Source organism: Aulonocara stuartgranti (genome assembly GCF_965226115.1).
Source record: "Aulonocara stuartgranti genome assembly, chromosome: 5".
NCBI lineage: Eukaryota > Metazoa > Chordata > Actinopteri > Cichliformes > Cichlidae > Aulonocara > Aulonocara stuartgranti.
In genome coordinates this window covers 16,385,530-16,410,651 of record NC_138943.1, presented here as the reverse complement: position 1 = coordinate 16,410,651, position 25,122 = coordinate 16,385,530, and the positions used below count along the sequence as shown (strand labels likewise).

At 41.7% G+C, this 25,122-nt stretch overlaps 1 protein-coding gene across 3 annotated transcripts in view; it reads left to right on the top strand.

Moving 5' to 3' along the window:
• cacna2d2a (calcium channel, voltage-dependent, alpha 2/delta subunit 2a) overlaps positions 1 to 25,122 on the top strand; it is a 179,509-nt gene that overhangs the window by 39,402 nt on the left and 114,985 nt on the right. For all 3 annotated transcript variants that reach the window (XM_082534147.1, XM_082534145.1, XM_082534146.1), the window contains one exon: positions 18,238 to 18,354. In XM_082534147.1, the coding sequence (XP_082390273.1) occupies positions 18,238 to 18,354 (117 nt within the window). The remainder of the gene's footprint in view (positions 1 to 18,237; positions 18,355 to 25,122) is intronic.

Genomic DNA, 25,122 nt, shown 5'->3' with positions numbered 1-25,122 from the left:
CTATCACTTATCGAAAGGCAAGAGGGTTAAATATTCAGTCTGGGAGGTTTGAAATGTAATCGGCACTGTGAGTTTAAATTGTCTTTGGATTTCTCCCTCTCTGCTCTCTTCTGCCTGTGGTAAGACAGATAAGTTGGCCAGAATAAAATGGCTGTCATAGCGGCTGTCACTCAGGTAGGCGCCGGGCCTGCAGAGTCAAAAGCTAAACTTAACTCACCAACCATTTGATTTAAATTTGGTAGCTAATTTAAAGGCAGCATCAAGAGATGTGTTTTAAGCTTCAGTAGGCAGAAATCTAGAAATGGCAAGGTCTTTTAAGCTCCTCCCACCAGGTAAGGACTTGCATACGCTGCGGCTCATATTCAGTGAAAGTAAGTCAATCCTGATTTTTGGCTACCAGGGGTTTTCAAACGCTGCTCAGTGAGGTTAGAGTCGTCTCCTTAAGCCATCTTGATTCCAGTGTGGATTTTTATTCTTTATTCTTCTTTATATTACTCTGATTTAGTCTGACCTATGCTTGGCCCATTTCCTGGCCTGAACTTGATTTTTTTTTTTTTATTATTGTTATGTCAGATTTTTAAGGCTAAAAGGGTAAAAAGGAGTTTCCGTTACCTTTCAGAAAACCAACAATATGCTGAAAGCTTATTAAGGATTTTCTTTTCATCCAATGACAAAAACATGTTGAGTCCCCTAGCTTAAATCAAGAAGTTCACTGCATAAAACATTAATCCTCAGATTTTGCCAAAAATATATTTTTCTCAGAGCACAACAACAGATGGATGGGATAATTCCATTTGTTCGTGGTAAAAGCTTTAAAACAAGATGAAATGCAAGATGAAATGTGCCAGATTGCTGCTAGGATTAGGCAGATGTATTTCAGGTGGTTAACTGGGTCGCCTGTTAATTGTAAGGCTGCTGGTGCAATTTCCTTACTGTTCCCGCCTACATCTTTCAGCGTTCTCGAGGAAAACGGAGAACCCTAAATTGCTCCACATGCTAATGCGTTTTGGGTTGTAATCAAGTTGATTTGAAAAAAGGTTCATAAATGTAATTCAGGTGTAAGAGGAGAGTTGCAAAGCAGCTTGCAGATGTACATTAACTGTAGCAATTTAAAAGCTGCAACCTCTAGTTCCCCATAAGATGCATATGCATGTGTCAGCTGAGACATCAGCTGCTGAAGGCTAAAAGAGAACCCTGCATCCTTGCAACTATTCCCAAAAGCTCTTAAAAATGAACATTTATTTTGAAATCAGACTAAAATCATAATAAAAAAAATGACTCAGTAATAAACATTACTAAGATGCAGATTTTTTTTTCTTTTGCAAGGTTACTCTGTGTGACATATCATCTGTATTTTATGATAACGAGTACTGAATTCCACTGCTGTGCATCTTTTAAGCCATTTGAATTATATAATAGCTCCTCATTGACCTCTGCTGCTCTAATACCTCTATGAAGCCTTATCTCCAAATTATAGCTGATCCATGCTTGGCTGTTTCTGGCTGTGCAAGTTGCTTACTCTTAGCTCATTATTCATCTCATATTTACTCATGTTTTACAAGGGAGAACTTAACAGGGGAGATTTAGGTTAACTCGTCTTATTTAAAGAGCTGACAAAAGCAGTAACGCTGCCAGGAAGGTAGTATTTTTTTAATACGTATAGTCCAGCGCGGTGGAAACGGATAGTCACTCCAGGTTAAAATCTAACACTAAAGCTTGGCAGAGATGGTCAGAGACCGGAGGAGCAGTTTATGCAGCGTAGGACAGATTAGGCTTCGGTGTAACAGATGCTGTATAGATATGAGCTAACGGACAGAAACAGACAGATTGCGTGTAAAAGCAGCAGTGCCTATATTTTGTGTCACAGATTACCTAAGAACATTAGCATGAGCAGTGAACTGCAAACCAAAAATAATGCAATTGGACATTGGATATTTAAAAACATAATGAACCAAAGCTGCTATCTTTGCTATAGTATTTGTGGATGTGCTGAAAGTCATGCTGAGAGAAGTCTAGTTCCTGTCAAAGTACATTTTCCTGCTAACCCTTCGTATCAATGGTTTAAAACAAGTCAACCTAACAGACTGATGGACAGCTGCCAGGCTTCATCAGTGGCGTGGAAGTTGCGCAGTAATTAGTCAAATGAGGAGGAAGTGGAGGAGACAATACAGAAAGAGAAGCCCCCTGGGGCTCTGTCTCCTCATCAAGAGGACCGCCGTGGCCATTCAAACACACACACAGTGAAAACACAGCCACTCAAACGCTAATTAAACCAACATATATATACCGCAACATCTAGAGTCACACACAAAATGAAGCACGTATGCCACCCAATAAGGTACATGCTCACACATGCTCTCGCACAGGCTGACACTGATCACATGTTACTTTGCTGCTGCTGTGAGTTAATGCGATGGGATGGGAGATGAAATTTGGATGATTGTATGTGTGATATACAGCAGGCCCTGACAGAGACATTACTGTGACAATATGCAGGCAGTTTTAGTGCCGCATAAACTATTGAATAGGGGGTGTTGATGGGGAGGGGGCTGAGGAAGTCAAGAAAATAAGAGAAATGGGCGATGGAAGAATTATAGGGAGGATATTTTTGCTGCTGTCTATTTGAGAAAAGCTAGTGGATGGAAAAAACAATTCCCTACCATCAGCAAGTTAATAAAAAGGCTGCAGTTTATCTCTGTCTAAAAGACAAATACCCTGACTGAGGCAGGATGGAAGGGAGGAGAGGAGCAGGGGTGAGGCTGCCCCACATTTACCTTCGTCCTTCCCCGCTCCAACAAGTCACTTACTATGAATCCCTCAGTCCGATATTTGCTAACCGGCTGGCTGGTTTTCAGCGAACAATTCTGGGATCACACACCACTTCTGCATGACCCTTTGGTTGTGTTGACAGGGCTAATTAATGAATTCATACTAAACCTGGCAGTTAAAAGATTGCTGTGGGCTCCATCTGTCCAGTTGGTCAGATTTGCGGTTCAGCATAGCGAACGTCCCCTCACATCCCCACATGCAGTATTGGCATGCATTGTTTTTTAAAAGAGTCATTTTTAAAATCTTCTTTTTTCTCTTTTTTTGAATTAGTTAAGTTGTGCGACACTTCTTGTAAAGGGTGTTTTATTCCGGGATGGTTGAGCTATAATGTTGAGTAAATTATGACCCAGATTTTTACATCACTACAAGTGCAAACACTTTGGGGACCTCCGTATCTTGTAAAATGTGACACGAGTAAGCTCTGTTCGATCACTATCACTGCACGTCCAACTAAAATGTGGGGAAAGATGGCGAATTTAAATAGTCTGATGAGATTTGTATGAGACCGTACCTGCAGGTGAATAGGCTATGTCAGCACGGAGATTAAGCGAGGCTAAGCGTATGCAAAGTCCTGTCTCTGTGGGCTGTTTGTTCACGTGTGTGTGGCTTTGGTTGTGTGTATGCAAATGTTGTTTCCCTTTGTTTAAACCTGTTTGTATCACTGGATGACAATCCCTCTGATAATGTTACAGAAGCCAACACACCCTTACCCCCAATCCCCCTCTGCCGGATTTCATCCTTCTGTTTCTTTCTTGCTCCGGTTTCAAACTCTCCCCATGGGGTTTATGTAAATATTTAGCCCAGCCTTACTCTCACATGATGGGTGCCCGGATGGAGTCTGCTCTGATTTACTTTGTGTTGGGACAGGCACCCTGGATTGCCTCTGAGGCTGTACTCAGATGTTTATTTTTCTTTCTTTTCCCCCCCCGCCTCTACTCAATGCCCAACAATATCTGGCTGTGACACTTTGTGGCTGACCCAGGCTCATTTGCACCTCTGTCACTATTTTAATATTCTTTGAAAGCATTTCATGTGTAGAGCAGCTGTTTTTTCGCCAACATTTCTAAAGCCGCTTTTAAACAAGCCCCGCAAACCCGCTCACGACCAAATTGGCACGATGCGTAAAGAGTAAATAAAAACAGGAAGCAATGATTTGCAAATTATTGCCTTCAATGTTTTAATGAAAAAAGTATAAAGACAACAAATAAATGACAAAATTATATTCTAGTTTTGAAACAAAAATGTGGGCTCGTTTTCAATTTTCAGTTTACGCAGGAGGACACACACACACACACACACACACACACACACACACACACACACACACACACACACACACACACACACACACACACACACAGCCTTCCCAGCACTGACAAGGATAGCCAGAGGAGCAGTTTATGCAGCTTCCGTGATTTTGCCTTCTATAAAAGTGAAAATTGAGTTTGATTGAAGTCGGAGAGCTATTAGATTTTGTGGCGTCTGCTCAGCTCCGCCCTCCCCAACACACATCTAAAGCGAGGGGAGGGGAACTTGTGCGACCATAAATGACATCAAAATGCAGTACACAGACACTTTCACTAAGCTGAAATGAAACAAGTACACTTAAATTTGGGGAATGACATTAACCAAACATTCATATGCATGCCCCCACCACTGCTTTGAGAAACTTCTCTACGACGTAATTGTTGGTAAAGACACTGACATTTTAAACAGATTTGGGTGGGGGGGTGTTTACCTCTTTTTAAAAAAACAATACACAACCGTTCACAGAGCTGGTTGCTGTAGTTTTGAAAAGTGGAATATTTTTCAATTCTTGCTTAGTTCCTTTTTTCTTGTATGCTGTAGATGTTAGAGGGGCCAGCTCAGTGTGCTGACTCTGACTACAGATGCATGTTGTAGTCTGCAGTGTGGTTGGACATTATTATGATGGGTCAGCAAAGCCTCTCCTGTAAAGCATGGAGTGAATGGCATCTTAGCATTTAGTATTAATGGAGTCTTTACAGATTTGCAGTTTAGCCATGCCACGTACAGGCACCGTAGGAACTGCAATTTAACTGCACTGGATAGTCCCTATATTTTTTAATCCAGAGGATGTTGTTATTTTTAGGCCATAAGGCCACCTTAAATAAGCTTTAATTTTGGGAATGGCTGGGGGTCAGGTGGTAGAGCAGGTTGTCTACAGGTGGATCAGTAGATCTTGGGCATGATACTGAACCTCGTGTTGCTCCCAGGGCACCTATTAGTGTGTGAGTGTGTGTGAAAAGCAGCGATTAATGTGTGTGTGACTGGGGGATGAGACTTGTTGTAGAAACTGATTTGAGCGCTCAAAATGGAGTCGAATGCTGCTATATAAGTGCTACTTATCATTTGGCCACAGAGGAGATGACTTTAGTGTTTTTTTAAGCCTGAGTGCATAAAAGAAACATATGATCAACATGTGTGAAGAAGGTAGCTGTGGATGTAGTGTAAGGTACTCGAATGAGTAAAAAAACACCAGTCCATAGTCCTGAGGACATGTAATGTTGATGTATGTGAGTAGGCGTCTGTCTCTCCTCCACTGTGCCCACACAGGTACAGAGTGGTACTCCTCCACACATAGGCTGTGAGTCTTTTGCTGACATGAAAAGTTGTTAAGGGGGACATAAAGTAGTATCCCTGCAAACACAGTTACCTTAAGCACAAATTTAAAATCAAATTAGCAGGCACGCACCTTGATTTCAAATGGGGCAAAGGTGCGACCTAAACTTGTGTGTCAGTTTTATGCAAAGATGCTTACGTTACACAATAGCGAGGCATATTTAACCGAACATGAATTGTTAATGCTGATATTGATTTGATGGATTATTCTGAAAGCGAGCTAAAATCGCCTTGATTCTCAAGCTATTGACAATCACTCAGATCTCTGGTCTCCAAGGTCATCATCCATCAGCACGGCCCTACACCAAAAAAATGTTTCTCTCAGCCTTATGCTGCTTTATGTGCAGAAATTCAAAAGCTGACAGACCTGCCATGTTTGGTCATGGCTGCTCAGCTGTGATCTGGCCGTCCATGTGCATTCACTGAATGAAAAGTGCAGAAATTCAAAGAAAATTCAACAGCAAAACATAAAGCTTCAGTATTGTTTTTGGCTCATACAGATGTATGAACCATCTTCCTGGTGTGCTACATTCTGATCTGTTTGCGTGATGCGGTGCCTGCCCTGGTATACAGGAGCAAAGAGGGACATAGGAGTAAAGTATATGTCATCAAAGCAGGCGACAGATTAATTGGGTGCGTGTTGTCCATTTCTTTTCCTCCTCTGTCTCAAAGGGATAGAAAACCTCCTTGTGTTACTAACTTAACAGTAGCAGTTAGGGTCTGCTTTTTTCTGCATCTGACTGGACTCTCAGAGTCCTATTGAACTGTAAGAGCTTTCTGGTGTGTTGTGTCTTATCGAGCTCCTCTGAGGGCCCGCTGCTCCCTATGTGTTCTTTCTTATTGAACTCTTCCTGGGGCCTCTGGAAGCCCGGTCTGCTCGACAGAACCCACTAATATTCCTTAATGATGTGGCATCAGTCTCTGTCAACTTCTGCGTCGCCGCAGCCAGACGTGGCCTATTGTGGCTGACTTCACAGAGAGATAAGCAGTCCTCTCCTTTAGACACAGGCGAAGGCACAATAACATCAGCACTGCTGAGGAACATCAGTGCTACCGGCAAACATAGCAAAAAAAAAAAAAGTCAACAAACAAGTCTTTATAAAAAGTGTCAGAGGCAGAGAGAAATGGTTTTCATTTTTTTTATCATTTTCACTGTTTTGCCTTTCCTCTGCTCTGTTGATGACAGGAGGAACATTTTGAAATATTCAAGGTTTGTGTGATAACATGAGTCGGTACTGAAATGTTATGCAGCATTAACAATTTAAAAAAAAAATAGTATGGAAATTGACTTGCAGAGCGGTGGACTGCTTTGATGAAAATTTGAAGCCAGCTGAATCTGCATACCACTTTTTAACAGTCTTTTTTTTTTTTTTGAAGTCTTGTCACCCTCTGTCTTTCCATCTGCGTGTTTACAGTGACACTTAGGGCTTGGCACATTGAAACCAGTCATCAGGGCTAATGATGAGAATGTGAGTATGTGCGACGCTGCACAGAGGGTGTGAGTTTGCAGACAAGCACATTTGTATCTCTCGCTGTGTGTGCAATTTTTCAGAACTTGAATGTCCCGACTGCCAGTGAAAGCATATTGGTGGCGATTGGCAGAGATACTGTCGTATCCTGTGTGAGCGTTAGCGGCAGAAGGTTTGACTGGCCGTCAGAGGCGCTCTGGAGAGCCACCTCTCCTCTTTTCCTGTGAGAATGACAGGCCTGCACAGAAAGCTGTCTAAGCGTCACAGATTCCAGCCAACAGCATAACTGATTAACGCTGCTAATTTGCTCCACATTTTCCAGTACGTGAATTATCATTCCTCTTTACAAAAAAAGGACGGGCACCGCTTAACAGTCACATCCACATCTTGTCTGTTTTGATTGTAATTTTTATACTGTAAAATGCTGCTCAGAGCTGTCATGTCTGTGTATTATAAATGGGACTTAACCATGCCTCTAATCTTTCAGTGGGGGGGGACGACATCAATCATCGGCCTACTTTCGTGTCTATAAATGCATAAAATGATTTGTATTTGTTGCCTTTATATTGTGGTGATGTGAACTGCAGAAGCTGCCCTATATAGTGGGGGGAAATAAATAAGTTTAAGTACTCTTCCTGAATTCAATTTAACCCTTACCCTTTACTTGAGCTTCTTTTTTTTTTACTTGAGTTGTACTCTACAATATATTGGATTGAAAGAGTCCTACTCCACATCACCAGCCCTGGGTTTTAGCCCTGGGATTCAACATCACTTGAATTGGAAACCCCTGGGGTTGATTTACACAAAAATTGCTTTGGTCCTGCAGAAGGTAAAAATGTGGATTCCTCTAATAAATCTATTGTGACACAGTGTAAGTCAGATGTAAGTAGTATACTAAGTAGTGTTTTCTCTGGAAACATTAAGTAAAAATATAAAATAACTGCTTAATACTTTAATATAACAGTAGTTAAAGTAACTTAACCTTAGATCTCATCGTAAGCTGCACAATATTGTCAAATAGTAAAACTGAAAAATATTTTGGAACTGTAAGCAGCTGCTTTTTCACCGTGTAAGCACATCAGTAATTTCTATCCACTGATGCTGTTTCTGTCAAATGGAGTGCAACTAGTGAGTGCTCCAGCGATGCTCGGTGGAGTCTTTTGTTTACTTTACATCACCAGCTGCTCATATCTCCTACTTCATAGTCAGGTTGTGCTCAAAGGTGTGCTTTTGTCTCCAGTGGTGAAACAAGTTTGCCGTTTCCACCTTTAGCGGGAACAGTTTTCTTGTATATTTTGCATAGCACTGTAGTTGTTTAGAAGTTGAAGGAGCTCCCTTTTTAGATACTAAGTCATCACGGGAGGTGACACGTGTCTCTTGCTCTCAAACAGGCTCCAGACAAGGATGAGGGACCATAAACTACACCAATGATATTGGGATATGACAGTTTTAGATCACGTAAGAATTTATACCAGTATTACTGCAGATGATGTAACATGGCAAAGTGTATTTATTTATGGGCAGTTGACAATGCAGTCAGGTAAGCATCCATTCAGATATAGTGTCATCTGAACCAAAATTCTACTTCCTTAAAAGACTGACTACAGTGACCACGAAAACAATGAGTCAGCCTTACGCAGCTATGCAGCGCTCACCTTTCCATTCGCACTGAAGGATTCTTAGTTTGTTCTTATATTTTCCAAATGTTCACATTATTGTCCCATTTAAATCAGTTTATATAACAATCTGTATTTTTATGCACATTAATCCTGATTGCAGTGGAAGGGAAGGGATTCTCCACATGATATATGTAAATATGCCAAACTGGAGCTCCAGGGGGGACTTTTAGTTTTAGTTTAGCTTTAGTATTTAGTGGTCTAAGTACTGCAAGAGCTACTGTGTAAAAATAGAAATAGATGAAAACATGGACAGGCTTTACTGCTGTATTTGAAGTGGAGAGTGTTGACCAGCATCAGTATTCAGTATTGAATTCAGTATTCTTGATTATATCTGAATAAAGTACTTATTTTGTATTTATTTTATATGAAACTAGACAAAACATATTCAAAAATCCAATTATGTGCATCAAGTACAGTTAAATTCACTACTCATATTGGTAGGCTTAGTTGGATTTCATAGCTATAGTTGGATTATAGATGCACAGCACATCAGTAAGTGAACAGACCTCTAATATTTCTGCTGTTATTTATTTTTACAAGCCCAGAGTGCCTGAAGTGGTTTGCCTCAGCTGAAACACTGCATATGATTTTCAGAAGAGTTGCCAGCGACTGCGTTTGTGTGTTTTTTTTCCTCCGGTAGCTGCCCCATTACCTGAGCGAGTCAAGCTCTAAAGCCCTCAAATATAATTTCACACAGGCTGATGTACTTATGGCCCTTCAGCGATGATGGTCACTCATCTCCAACCTCTAGGTAAAGGGTATTTAAAGCTCCTCAGGCCCTTCATGCCAGCATTACCATGCACTGTCAGTCTACACCCAATACTCTTCCAGCACAATTCTCATTGGCCGGCCAGAGCTTAGTCTAGCTGACAGCGCTGCTCAATCCTCTCCCGGAGTAAACAGAAACCTCATCTGCTTGTTGAAGGAGATTGTAATGGCCAACCTGTCGGATAGATGAGTACCCTACAGTACTATCGGCCTTTATTTGTTGTGGTTTTTTATGAGTGTATGTACAGCGATGATGGAGATAAGTTTGCCTTTCATCAGGTAAAGATAATAAAAAAGTAGAGAGAAACTGATACCAGCAGGGCTTATGTGACAGCAGGGCACGATTAAAAAAAATAGGCATAGGTCACCGGAGAAGGAGACATGATGTGTAGGTGGATACAGTGCAGCGGTGTCATGCTCATTTAAACTGAAAGAGCACTTGCCAGCACAGGTATATTTAACTGACATCTAATCTGTAGACTTATGTAAATATGGTCTTGAAGGGGCAAATGGATGAAATGATAATTACCATTAACCAGACAAACTTGAATAGCTGGAAAAAACTTATAATTTCAATGTATTTAACATATAATTAATTATTAAAATAGAATTTATTATGCATTTAGACAGCAGCGCTATGGGGAATGTTTAGTGAAGTAGATCAAATTTCACCACAAAGAGAGATCATGGTAATATGCGGTGCAGCACACAGTAACCCTGTGAGGTGTTTTTCCTTGGCAAACAGCAGCGTGTATTATGGGCAACAGAATCCAAGTAGTTTGAGATTTTAGTAGGTGTTCTGCTTTTATTTTAGACCTGCACGTACCAACCTAATGTTTGCTGCACAAGCCAATTTTCATATATTTTGGACCAATGACAATAGTTGACTTAATTTCTTAATGGTTAGCCGACTCTGCGCTTTGAGGAGGTAATTAAGGAGTGCATTTTCCGACATGTCTGTTTGATGAGTATAGCAGTATAGCAGCAGACGCTGCACAATTATGCAGTCCATTTGAATGATTTTTAATTCCCTAAATGATGGCAGTTGCATTAGAGCAGTGTCTCTTTCCTGTAAAAATCCTCCCCAAAGCTATATTTTGGTAAAGAGGATTCGCAAACGAGGAACGATAAAAACACTGACCTCACTATAAGTCGTGGCGGATAAAGTGATTTGGAATTTGTACATTAAGCATTATGAATTTTTATCGATCTCTCTCTTTGTGTTTTGTTTCAAGGATCAGGATAGAGAAAGTCCTATTTGTAATGTCCCCGAGACTGCCATGAATCTTCCAGGGTGAGGCGGACCCAGAAAGTACTACCGCACATTAAGGGAATGAATATTGATTTAAAACCAAATTTGACATGGTTTTAAAATTGACTAGAAAAATGCATCACTTAAAAGAGTCAGGGGTTTGTAGTCTGTCAATGGAGCGGAAAAAATTCGCTTTTGTTTTATGGTTTAATAAGATTCCATTAACGGCTTCTTGCACCTTGGAGAAAAAAAAGGTCTGAAGCAGGGGTAATGAGTAATTTATCTGTGTGTGTGAATTCAGAGTGGGACAAAATAATGGTTTGGCGATATTTTCCAAGCTTCCTTTTTCAATATGGTATCAAAATCTGGTGCCCGATGCTGTTATTTCTTAACAAGTTCTTCAAAAAAGATTCCCACGGCAGCTTAACTCACCAGACTCACAAATTCATGACTCTTTCTTGTGGTCCTTATCAAACGAATGAGGGGATCGTCAATATAAGTTAACCAGAGAAGAAGAAAAACTCATAAGGATAAAATGGCAGACAACTTAAACAACTAATTGAATTGACATTTTATTTATGTCACCAAATGAGTTTCCTCCAAATGGTCTCTGGGCTGTGGAGCTCGGTATTCCTCGATATTGAAAGGAGCCAGCGGAGGTGTTTTGAGGATGCCTCCCAAGTGAGGTGTTTCTGGCATGTCCAACCCAGGGCAAACCCTGGACACGCTGGAAAGATTAAGACTCTCTGCTGGCTTGGAAGCTACTCGGTGTCCCTCCGAAGAGCTGGAAGAGGTGACTGGGGAGAAAAGTGATGTCTAAGCATCTCTGCTAATGACTGTTGTCTACATGTTGTAGCTGTTTACTGTCACCAGGGGGCAGTGTCACAAACAACCCATCTGTGGGACACTCTTTTTTTTTTTTTTTTTTTTTAAATGACATCAGAAACAGCAGTATGCGACATTACGTGATGGCAGAGCTTCAGTTCATCCTTTGTCATTTTTTTTTTTTTTTTTTTTTTTTTTTAATAAATAGGACAGGGGGAATGAATGAGAGAGAGAGGGGGAGAGAAAGAAAGAAAACCAAAGGGGAGAAGAGACGGTGAGAAGGGGGGGGAAGAGAGACAAAAAAAAAAAAAAAAAAACTCCTGGGTCACCTGTATGGAGAAAAAAAACAAACAAACAAACAAAAACAAACAGAGGAGACAGCAAACAACAAAGAGCAACATAATAATAGAGAAAACAAAGCACCATCACAATAAACTAGCTAGTCATAGATATCAGTATTTACTAAGTAATAAACGATATTGTGCAGCACGCAAGATAGACAGCGCACAGTGTGCTTTGAGGCAGCAGCCAAGAAAGCTTTAGTCCGCGTCTGTGAATACCCATGTGTGCATACCTGTGTGGATCAGCATGCTTGCATTCCAAAGGTTTCTTCATGTAATGATCTGCTAGGGAGTGTGGGGGGGCCACAGCCCCGTCCTCCAGGGTGTGAAGCGGGTATGGAGGAGATCAAAACTCCAGACATCCAGAGGCCCCCAGAACACAAGAGACCATGGAAGACCAACAGAGGGGCAGCCGCGCCACTGTCCCAGTAAGAGCTGAGGAGAGTCCCAGATGAGGGCTCGCCCAGCAGCCGCGGAGCAGAAGTCAGGGGGAGTTGCAGTGACGCGCCCGTGAGCTCCGCCGGCCCCCAGCTGCGCCTGAGTGACCGAGCCCTAGGCCGAGAGGCCGGGGGCACCCCACCTCCAAAGGGGCCCGAGCGAGCCCCAGGCCCCAGGCCCCAACAAGCGGCCGCCAAGGAGTGAGCCGGTGTGTACCCGGACGCCCACCCCCAGACACAAAGAACCACCAACACACCGACACCTGAGGGAGTCCGCCACCGGCAGGGGAAGTGGTGGTGGGTGGAGATAGGCCTCCAAACCTTGGAGGGCCTGAGGTGTCCCCAGAGAGGTGGCGTCTGATACCCAACCTGACATATAGACACAGACATACAGGCACACACAGACACAAACATCCATTCCCACCCTCATGCTCTCATATGCACTCACTCCACACTCAACCAACGTGGAGACAGACATAAAGAGACGCTGTACACACAATCACACTCCCCAAGCGTACTCTACAAACCGGGTCTAGGTACCCTTGCCCCTGGAGGGGGGAATTGCACCCAGACCCAGGTGGTGTTACCCTTTTCCCTGCGGTGGGGAGAGGCAGACCACCCCGACTCCGCAGTAGCAGGGAGGCCCCACACCCCAGACCGCAGTCGGACGGCCAACTCCTCCTACTAGCCCTCCCGCTCCAGCAGGCCGCAGAGAATGGGGGTGGGAGAAGACTCCAAACCTCCCTCCACCCGCTCATTGTAGTGTTGATGCATATGTGTTCTAAGGTGCAATTAAAACCCAGGAGGGCATGGAGCTACCTGCCAAGGAGCAGCAGGTAAGCGCATAGTCCCTCCTGCTAACCCTCAATGACTAAGTGTATTTAAAATTGAGAGGTGGGCAACGACGTCAGGGGTGAGGTATACACCCTGATGGTGATTTGGACTCCGTGATTGTGCCCACCCCCAAGATCCTATATGTATGTGTAATGAGAGTGTGAATAATGTGAATGTCTAAGTTGTGGGATAAAATTGAGGCAGAGGTAGCCAGAAGGGGACAGGGGGGGGGGGGGGGGTAGCCTCCTCTGCACCCTGGTGACATACCCCCACTCCAAGGCCCTGCATGTGTGGGTGGTTGTGGAGGAGCGGGAAGAGGGAGGCAGCTGGAGATGGGGAGGGAAGGAAGGGAGGGGCAGGTAACCCCTCCCTGGGGCCAGCTCCCCCGCTGACCCCAGTAGGCACTCCCACCCTCCGCGACTGTGGGACACTCTTGCTCGTTCTGTTCTTGGTCCTTGCCGATGTAGAGAAGAGTACGGTAGCTCCAAGAGGTCAAACAGACTGCAGCTGCAAATTATATGAATCATGCGATTACAACACATAATACCTTCATCATGTAATCCCTGACAACACTGATGAACCCTCGTGTTCTGGTTTCTGTCACTTCCACAGCTGGTTCGCCACATTATTATGTTCCCAGAAAGACTTCCGTTTTGTTTTGTGTGCTTTTGCAGGGTTTTTCTGTTTGCTGGTGTTAAGTAGCAGTCCATTTGACCTCTCAGGGCCACCGTAGAAGAGACCGTTATAACAAGCTGAGCTGAAGTAAAACCAGATATTAAAAACATCAAAAACATGTCACCTGCAGCCGTTGTCTGTGCTTCTTATGCTGTATTTTTTTTATTCTTGATGTTTTTTCAGGCTTCACTCTGAAGACTGCTCCTTTCTTTGTTCTGGCTCACCTTTCAACCAATCAGCATTTGACCAATGCACAGTGTCACCCATGTTTGAAGACGCTGTTTGTAGGTCAAATGTGTGGGCTGTTGTGTTTCTGGAGGACTGCACACAAGAATATTTGCATAGGGTGAAAACCCCTCCCTGTTGTCTCTCTGTGGCAAAATACCTTCAAATCAGACACAACCAATAGACCATAAATTTAGCATCACACTGCTGCACCTGTGACAGAGACCCGGATAGGGAGGTTTTTCTCCTCCAGGTTTAGATATGGTGACGCGTTACGTATAGCTATTTTGCAGTATTTTTAGTATCACGAAATTGCTGTATCGTGGTCAAACTTTTATTGTGGGCAATGTATCACAATAATCTTGAACAGTGAGTGACTCTGTGGTGTGCCAAAAGAAGATTTCACCTTCACATTTCACTTTGTGTTGTTTGAAACTAAGCAAGATCCCTGGTGCTTGAGAGGGCGGCCAACTTAAACATCAGGCAATCTCAACAGAGTGCTCGGCTGGCATGGTTTTAGCTTCTCAGGCTTGCATGTTCAGTGGGCCAGTGGAGGGAGACTGCGTCTGGCTGCTTGCCCAGCTTTCAGCTTGACAGAGACGGATCAAATGGATGGCTGTGATTTCCTTTCCTAATTGTCCACAGCAACACATCAATCCAACAGAAATGGATTTTTTTTTTTAATTTCAAGCAAGAAATCGGAAGTTCATCAAGTCTTGAATAAATATGTGTTTGGTTTGTAAACGTTCAGTTTTAACCTTTGAGCAAAAAACATTAGTTTTGTTTATGTGCATAAATTTTTGCATCTGTTATTCCAGATATCAGCAGATACTGGGTGATTAGATTAGATCCAATATTTTAATAAATTTCTCTCAGTTCTAAAGTATACAACCACACAGGGGCAATGCAATAATAGCAGGTTGGACCCCTGGAAAGTCTGTAATAGTCAGCATTTGCGGTTGACTGGTGTACAAAAGATATGCATTAAAAAAAAGTACTACTGTTCATTTAGGAGCACTTTAGTCAAAAGAAAATTGGTATTTCCATTAGAAGCAATTTAGAGGCCTCTGTTCTGGAAGAGCATATCTCTCTGCCCTTCATAACCGGAAGCAGGCAGAGTAGCAGCAGCCAGAGCAGGAACCACTCAGTACAGAGGAGGCACGAAGGACAGCCTGTCAGACACAGCATAGAAAAGAGGGGCGGGGCTGTTGGTGGGTTTTGAAGCAGTTTGTAGATGTTCGGTAACTGTGGGCAGCTTAAATAGGACACCCTATTTGAGATTTGTCAAATACAGGGAGTGCAGAATTATTAGGCAAATGAGTATTTTGTCCACATCATCCTCTTCATGCATGTTGTCTTACTCCAAGCTGTATAGGCTCGAAAGCCTACTACCAATTAAGCATATTAGGTGATGTGCATCTCTGTAATGAGAAGGGGTGTGGTCTAATGACATCAACACCCTATATCAGGTGTGCATAATTATTAGGCAACGTCCTTTCCTTTGGCAAAATGGGTCAAAAGAAGGACTTGACAGGCTCAGAAAAGTCAAAAATAGTGAGATATCTTGCAGAGGGATGCAGCAGTCTCAAAATTGCAAAGCTTCTGAAGCGTGATCATCGAACAATCAAGCGTTTCATTCAAAATAGTCAACAGGGTCGCAAGAAGCGTGTGGAAAAACCAAGGTGCAAAATAACTGCCCATGAACTGAGAAAAGTCAAGCGTGCAGCTGCCAAGATGCCACTTGCCACCAGTTTGGCCATATTTCAGAGCTGCAACATCACTGGAGTGCCCAAAAGCACAAGGTGTGCAATACTCAGAGACATGGCCAAGGTAAGAAAGGCTGAAAGACGACCACCACTGAACAAGACACACAAGCTGAAACGTCAAGACTGGGCCAAGAAATATCTCAAGACTGGTTTTTCTAAGGTTTTATGGACTGATGAAATGAGAGTGAGTCTTGATGGGCCAGATGGATGGGCCCGTGGCTGGATTGGTAAAGGGCAGAGAGCTCCAGTCCGACTCAGACGCCAGCAAGGTGGAGGTGGAGTACTGGTTTGGGCTGGTATCATCAAAGATGAGCTTGTGGGGCCTTTTCGGGTTGAGGATGGAGTCAAGCTCAACTCCCAGTCCTACTGCCAGTTTCTGGAAGACACCTTCTTCAAGCAGTGGTACAGGAAGAAGTCTGCATCCTTCAAGAAAAACATGATTTTCATGCAGGACAATGCTCCATCACACGCGTCCAAGTACTCCACAGCGTGGCTGGCAAGAAAGGGTATAAAAGAAGAAAAACTAATGACATGGCCACCTTGTTCACCTGATCTGAACCCCATTGAGAACCTGTGGTCCATCATCAAATGTGAGATTTACAAGGAGGGAAAACAGTACACCTCTCTGAACAGTGTCTGGGAGGCTGTGGTTGCTGCTGCACGCAATGTTGATGGTGAACAGATCAAAACACTGACAGAATCCATGGATGGCAGGCTTTTGAGTGTCCTTGCAAAGAAAGGTGGCTATATTGGTCGCTGATTTGTTTTTGTTTTGTTTTTGAATGTCAGAAATGTATATTTGTGAATGTGGAGATGTTATATTGGTTTCACTGGTAAAAATAAATAATTGAAATGGGTGTATATTTGTTTTTTGTTAAGTTGCCTAATAATTATGCACAGTAATAGTCACCTGCACACACAGATATCCCCCTAAAATAGCTAAAACTAAAAACAAACTGAAAACTACTTCCAAAAACATTCAGCTTTGATATTAATGAGCTTTTTTGGGTTCATTGAGAACATGGTTGTTGTTCAATAATAAAATGATTCCTCAAAAATACAACTTGCCTAATAATTCTGCACTCCCTGTAGAAATATAGGAAGGCTTCAGTTCAGTCATCTGCTGATGTGGGCTGACAGATCACTGAGATCAGATGATCTGGTGGGGGTTGCGTTAACCTTGACTTTATGGTCTGCCACCTTTGATTTTAAACCAGTCTGAAGCCTTGCTGAAAAAACAACAGGAAAAAATCAATCTCTAAAAACAAGATGATGAGTATTTAAGAAGCAGCTACTTGAGCCCAATGCTGCACCCTGCTGACTGCTGTTTTTAAGAAGATTTGGAAATTTTCTAATTAATTTTAGACATCTTAGCATCTCCTGAATTAGTTATGACAGCTTGTGTTCATGCTGCGTCAGATCCCCTTTTCTGTATTGTGGAGCTTAACATGCACCTTCATTTTATAATTGATTTGCATGCACGGTGATATGTCCTTATTTATGAAGAGTTTAGTATAAACTAAATTATTACCGATTCTTAGCTTTCAGTATGTGATTGACTGATTGAGGAAGTCAGTAGTACCAGTGAGGCCAGCTAAACACCCTGCAAATGCAGCATTTCAGGCTGACGTGACTCTAATTGCTTTAACATATTCAACAACAACAACAACAGGCTTCTTTTTGGGCTTCCTTCAAAAGAACTATACAAAATGGTTTTATGGAGTGAAAATGGGTCTTGTGGTGTCTTAGGGCAGCAGGATAAGTGGTAATCCCTCAGGTGGTGCTCTGTTGTAGTCTACAGATCCTATAGAGAGCTCTGGCTGCTGAGTCAGCCTTCACAATTCTTCCAGGGGAGCACACTAATCTCTGTAGCACCGTCCCTTTAAGCGGCCCAAGTATGCACAGTTCTACCTCGGGATATCCGTCCTTATCAAACATCCCATTCCCTGGTGGCATCCGAAGCTGATTTTCTATGTGTTTTGCAATGTCCGTCGATTGATTGCTAATTGCTGATTTAGTATAAGTACAATTCCCTTTTTCACATAATCTTCTAGTGATCATAAATTATGCATCTAGATTGATTAAAGTTAATCTGTAGCTAACACAATGGATTGAACTGCAGATATTTGGTCAGCAAGTTGTGAATACCTCTGCTTGTCTCAGAGTTAGAGGCCTAAAGGGTTAACACAGTCGAAATACAAGGTGCTCACCCAGTGGTGAGAATCCGCTGGAGTTTGTGTTTATTTAATTTGAGCCTAACTGCCAGATGCAGCTAGCTAAGTGCTTTGCCATTAAGGCTCTGTTCTGTGTTTAATTCTGCTACAGTGCCGAGGCTTACTGGCATAATGGCAGGTTCCTTACTGCCTGCTCTATAGTAAATGTTTACCATTCTCTGTGCTACATTGTGAATAGGGCAACCTGCTCCTCTGTGATACTCTTAATTAAACAAATGTCTCCAATAACCCGACCTTTGATTCCCCGTGTTTTCTTTTTGCAGATTTATAACGAGAAGAAGAGCCAGTTTGAAATCAAGCGAAACAACCCCAGGGATTTGGTGGAGAGGGTGGCACGGGACATCTCCAAGCTGCTCAACAGCAAGAGAAAAGCCCTGGAGGTAAGAGGATGATGCTCCACATGTATTAAAACACCTGTGCACAAACACATGCTATGCCCCACTGCACACATACATGGTGAGTGTTTTAGATTCTTCTGAAAGGTGAACCTTCTGTGCATACAAATGCATCCGCTGCCATTATTTTTCAGTGCCAGCACTCTGAAAGCTCAATTTAATTAATTAAGACTTGCTTGAAGAATCTCCTGCTTTTGTAAATCAGAGTTAGCTGTGATGGATCTAAGGAGTTTTAGGCACGCATTACAATAACGATGTCTTTTTTTGGCTGTGACTACAAATGCTAAATACTTGACAGAAACATTGGTCAATCATCCATAATTGAGTAGTTTCCTGCACATTATAAATGATGCACTGTTTTTATGTTGCAGTTAATCTTTCCTCCTACTTACTTCAAAACAACGGATTTTCTTTAAATTTGATGGAAAAAGCTGCATAGTTTTTCTTTACAGTTAAAATACAGTTTGAGCTAATTATATTTTGTCGACAACTGAGGTAACCGTATTCATGCTTTGTTTTTCAAATTAGTTTTGAGGGGTTTTATTTTTCTGTTAAATGTTGAAGGCGTATATTCTGAAATATAGTTTGTATGGTGTGTGAGAAGGTTATCATTTCAATGTCCCGCATTTTAGGATGTAATTATTACCACTGTTATGCTCAGGCAGTGCTGTGATTAGTTAAAAATGTATTTCACTCTCCCAGTGGGAAACCTCTAACCCAGAGGAGAAGGGGGTGGTTGGGGAATAAACGCCAAGAAGATGAGTGGCAAGTAGATAAATGAGAAAGTGGAGACGGTTAATTTTTTTAATTTAAATAGACAGAGATAAAGTAAAAGACTGTTTGTAAAATCCACCATTTCAGAATTAGTCCAATCTAATGTCTCCTGTTTAGTATTTTGTTTTGCTGAGCAGAAATATGTTGAAAAATTGTGAAAAACTCGTCACCGCTCGTTCCTGTTTGGTTTAAAGGAGCCAGACTTTCTCGCTCTTAATTAAATGCAATAGAACTATTGAGCAATAGTTCCTCAGGTTCCCTGAAGGTCATTCAAAGGTTTTCTTTGCACATTGGCTGCTTTTTCACTCACTTTCTGTTCAGTCCCTGTACATGACTATTTTCTGAGGAAGGGTTTTAGTTTGGTAGTGCCACTTAACACTGGCCTGTGAATCATAAAACACACATGAACCCAATAACAGACATCTTAGCAAATTGTATCTGAAGGTACTTTGTTACCCTGTTGCAATAAAAAAAAAGCCAAACATTAACATAGTTTGACAGACATAAAATAATCTTATTACATCAAGCAGATGATTATTAAAGAGGTATTAATCTAAAATGATGAATCAATATTTGAACATTTTTATTCAAATTGTCATCAGTATGTAAAGAGGTCAGGATAGAGTTACAATAGACAGTGACAATGATCCAGACACACTGTCAGTGCAGTAAAAAGATAGCTGTGTAGAAAAGCACACAGTGGAACGCTATCAGTCATGGATTGGCCTTCCCAGAGCTGAGACCTCAACATTACTGAAGCAGTATGGGATCATCTTGACAGAGAACAGAACAAAAAAAGCTAAAAACCAAAGAAGAGCTTTAAATGTCCTTCAGAAAAGCCCGGAGAGCAATCCCTGAAGACCACTTAAAGCAATTACAAGAAAGCTGCCTAAAAGAGTTCAGGCTGTGTTGAAAAGTAGTCGGAGCTAAATGTTGACTTTGAGGCTCATCACACGTAGAGTGGTGCAAACACTGTTTTTGCTTTATATGTTGCATTTCTAGTTATACTTGCACGTTTCAATAAATTGCTGCACCTTATTTCCATTTTCCCAGCAAAATATAAAGAAACAAGTGTTGGCTCAAGAATTTTGCACTTTACTGTAGTTCTCCAAACCTTGCCTTAGATGGAGCACACTGTGTGCGGGTATGTACAAGATATACTTTGACTTTAGTCCATATGGCACATCATTTAAAGATGGAGGTGACCGAGGGACTGTCTGCTTTCCTTCCCTCTGTCTCTGCCCAAATACGGTCACTCAAGGCCAAAGCAGTGATATTTATGAAGTCCTCTGAAGGAGCAGAAGTGTATATCTTTTAAGAGCATGAGGTCTTGTGGGAAGTGAGGCACATTCATGCTAAGGAGCAAAAGTTTCTCAAAGGCACGGTTAATTCTGCAGCTTGGATCCTTAAAGCGAAGAAAACGTAACTGTAGGTCTCCTGTGGTCATGTCCAGGATTGAATTTGGAACGGCAAAAACCCTCTTCATCTTTTTTTTTTTTTGGACTATACCCCCCACCTTAACCCCTTCCACCTTCCTCAACACACACACATGCACGCACATGTACGGACACACACACTGAAGCCCCACACCCCCGCCCTAACTTCCACAGGCCACGCTGTCACCTCACATCCTGTCTGGGAGATTCAGACTCAGGAGGGAGGAAATGAGGTGAAAAAAGAGAAGGTCTGGAATGAGAATGTCTCCCTGAGGCGTGGAAAAATCAAGAAAATGATGTTCAGAAATTCATAGATTTGAAAATGAGCAGCCAGCGAGAGGGAAGGAAAGAGGGAGCAGGAGGGGTAGGAAGGGAGAGAAAGAGTGTGCAAAAAAAAAAAAAAAATAATCGGAAGAAGAAAGCAGGTGGACGGGAAAAAAAGGGAGTCGGATGATTAAAGGGAAAGAAGAAATGGAGTGATTATGGCATCATAAAACATAAATGTTAACACAAAGTATGCAACAAGCTAATATGTTTCATTTAGGCAGGTTATGATTTCTTCATTATTATTATTTTAGCTAAAACTGAAAATTCAAGACTGTAGGGCAAATAAATTCATGTGGACTTATTATTCATACAGGGAGGAAAGTGAAAGCCATGTCTTAATGCAGTCTGTAGATAAGAAGGTCTCAAACTCCGCTCAGCGCGCCGTTGACAGCGTTTTATATTCCAGCCTGTTTCTACCCCCTGTAATGGTTATTTAGTTCCAAATATTCCCTGCCACACATTTAAAAAATGAGGAAATGTGTGCGTGTGTGCGCGCACGTGTGTGTTTGTGTGCACGAAGAAATTATTCTCCTGCAACCTATTTAAATAATGCTTCGGGTGCTTCGTTGTAATTCATGTTTATATTACTAATGAGAAAATGCACATTGACTCTAAACACTGGTTACTGATATATAAGGGAGAGCGAAGCCTTTCTCACTGCTCAGCATTGACTTGATTCGGCCTAAATTCCTAAATTAGCAGCACATTTATTCATTTAAGTGCTCCGGTTGTATAGTTATAAAGGTGTGAAGCAAAATGAATCAGTCTACTGAGTTTTTATTTGTTTTGTTTTCTAATCCTTACTTTCTTTACCTGCGAGAGCTAACACTCGTACAGGTATATTTGGGTAACATGGTGATGCAGTGTTTAGCACTGTCATTTCACAGAAAGACGGTTCCTGGTTCGAATCTCCTGCTCAGCTGACGCTTTTCCTGTCTATACGTTCTCCCTATGCGTGTGTGGGTTTCCTCCCACAGGCCATTGACACATGCCTGTAAGGTTAATTGGCAATCAGGCGTTTGAAGTGTATAAAATAAAGCGTTGGATGAATATATGCTTGAAATTTATGGCAGATGGAATGTTTTTGGTCTTCAGGTTTTTAACTTTAATGTCTAGTAGCGTGATGTATGCCTGCGTTCATACAGCTACTGTCAAAATAGGTATTTAAATATGTATTATTTAAAGTGCACTGTACTCAGTCTACCCCATTCTAAAAATGGAAGCGATATAAGCTGACTTACTTTTTTGTCAAAAGCCTCTCCGTGTTTATTCTTTTCCTTCCCTTGTCTTAATCTCCTCCTTTGAATGTATCTGTCTGCTCTCCCTCTCTTGCCTCTGGCTTCAGCCATCTCCTCAAACAATGATCTGATTCTACGGTCTGTGCCAAAATTAAAATGTGGCAAAAACCTTCAGCTAGCTGAAAGGCTCGCATGTTGCCGGTGGACATTTTTATATAAAGCTGTCTTTTTTTTTTGTGCACGAGGTACGTTGAAATTTGATACAAGAGTTTTCTCTCTCTGATGTTTTTTTTTTTTTTAATTTCAGTGACTTTTTGACTTGAACCTGACATCTAGACAGTTACTTTTTATTTGAGGGGTACAAGTATTTGTGTTTGGACATTTTTGCTTAATGCGCATTCGAAGATATAAAAGATGTCCTTGTTCACTTGTACTCATATGAAACTAATGTATGTTAGAAGACTTTGGAAACACTTTATTTTATGCGCTGGTAATTTCTGAGTACTAGCCGCATAATTTCCAAGAATTTACTTTTCATTACAGAGAAAATCAAAACAGTTTTCACTTGACAGACTTCCATTTAGCTATTTCCAATTAGTGACATAACCTGTAGCGTCATCTAGTCTATATGCCGAGCACAAACTGTGAAAAGTTTTCTGTGGGTAAGCATGCAGTTTACTTACTCAACATGCTGTATATGGTAGATGAATTCTCCGATAATAAGCTGATGATACAAGCACATTTACTTAATGTTGTATTTGTAGAATAAAGTAAGGCAAATGACACCTTAATAGAAAAGCATAAACTTTATTTATAAGGTGCTTTAAAACAACAAGTATACGAAATAAAAATACCCCCAAAATAAAGTGTGTTAGGCTGTTTTGTCTCCATGCTCCACGCTCCAGCTTCAATACCTTTACAATAATTCTCCAAGTCTCTGGATTTCTACAGGAGTGAAACACCAAAAATTTAGTGACCACAAGATCCACGGCAGTCAGTGAAACCGTAATCTCAGGCGAGACCACTCCCTTTTAGGATACAAATGCTTCATCAAGGGACAAAGGTCATCAATTCTTAGCAACCTTGCATTGATTCTTGATAAGTGATCAAGTGGGCCAGAAGTGTGCCAACTAAATAACCCTATCAGTATAACAGTGGCGCTGGATTCTCTCACCGTGACGGTCAACAGTTCAAGCCTGTAGTGTTGTTTCAGTAAATACACACGTGCACCAACCCACTTGTCAAGAATATGTTGAAGGATGACTCATTTGACATATCACTATTTTCCACATTTCTGTAGAACAGTGCCTTTTTATTTGCACCAGTGAACTCTCAAATGTGCACTCGTCTTTGTAATGAGGGGTGTATGCACTGCGAGCCTCCTTTAATATTCCTCTTGGTGTAATTTTTGACAAACTCTTCTTATTGGCCGTCTGATCACGTCCCGCTCTGACATTCTCATTCACCTGAGGAAGAGTCGATCTTCCGTTATTCTAATTCACGAGTATCGCACGCATCGAATGTGAAATGTGGACCACGATTTACACTAATTCTCCACTAGCCGTGTTCATAGATTATAAATGGAGATTTCAATTAAGTCGGGAGTACGATTGACACGCTGGCCAGCCGAGCACTCTTTGAGGTTGAAGCTTCAGCCATCAGAACCCAAATAATGAAACTCTTCTGCAATGTGACATAGATTTTTTTACCCTTTCAATCTTGATATAAAATCAGTATCATATGGGCCTCTTTTGCATTTTATTCATACCCCACCCAGTACATGATCCAAAGTTAACTCTTTGTACCAGGGAGAGCATCCGTGTAAATGAATCTGGATTCATTTATTCGTTTATTTATTTATTTTTATTATGGTTTTTCCTTTAATTTGTCAGATCTTGTCATATTCATTTTATTTCCCTGAATCAGACACATTTGGATCATATTCAAACTAGTATTTATAATTAGTATCATCTAAAAATGCAAATAAGATGAGCTACAGGTTGGAGTAACTGTGTAACTGTTTAAACTTTCACTTTGGCTTGATTATCTGAGATCACATTTACTGAAATGTTGCAGTAGCATCTGAACTCCCCAGTGTGTGCATGTGCACGTCTGTCTGCTTAATATCTTCATTGTGTCTGCCTATATGTTTGTGCATGTGTTATCTGAGCAACAGGCTCACGCCTGACTGATACTGCAAGTGTCAGTCTGACAGGCCTTTTAACCCAGAGCAGCCAAAGAGAACACAGCCCTTCATGTAATCTGTCATGTGTATAAAGCCAAACAGGTGTGATAGACCTCCCAGACTGATGCTAGCTCTCATACCTTCCATTGCCCCTCGCTGTGATGCGCCATATCATTGCCACAGAGTCCTGAGATCAGTGGGGCCCTTTAGAACCAGCTGAAACGGGAAAATATCCTGTATGCTGTCAAAGATAGGCAGAGTCGAGCTGTCAGTCAGGCTTCTGCTGGGACTTTTTAGTCTCTGTAAGGGAAGACAAGGCCACGAGCCACAGGCAGAGATCATTCTACATTCCCATCAGCTGTTGCTCAGCAAAACTACCATTGTCAAAGCTCTTGAGTTATGATTTCACAGAGGAGACTGGTGAAATAGAAAAGGGACTAAGGTTGGTCTAATCCAATTACACAGATCTCAAAACTATTCCAATACCTCTTATAGGCTGAAGGATGAGTGCCTCTGGCCTGCTGGCTGTTTGATAGAAACACACCCAACACTTTGCTGGGATAGTTTTGGGGTTGGGATAGTCAGAAAATGAAAGCATGGAAATGATGTAGAAAGCAAAGGGACAGTGTAAAGATTAAGTTTAAAAAACAAACTAAAAGTGGAAGCAGACTTAGGCAGCAAGTGCAGAGATATAATTCAAGTAAAAAAAAAGACAAAAACAATAATAATTTGTGGCTCACTTCACTGCTCTGGAAAACAAATATGTGTGAAGTGGCCACTTCTGACGGCAGCT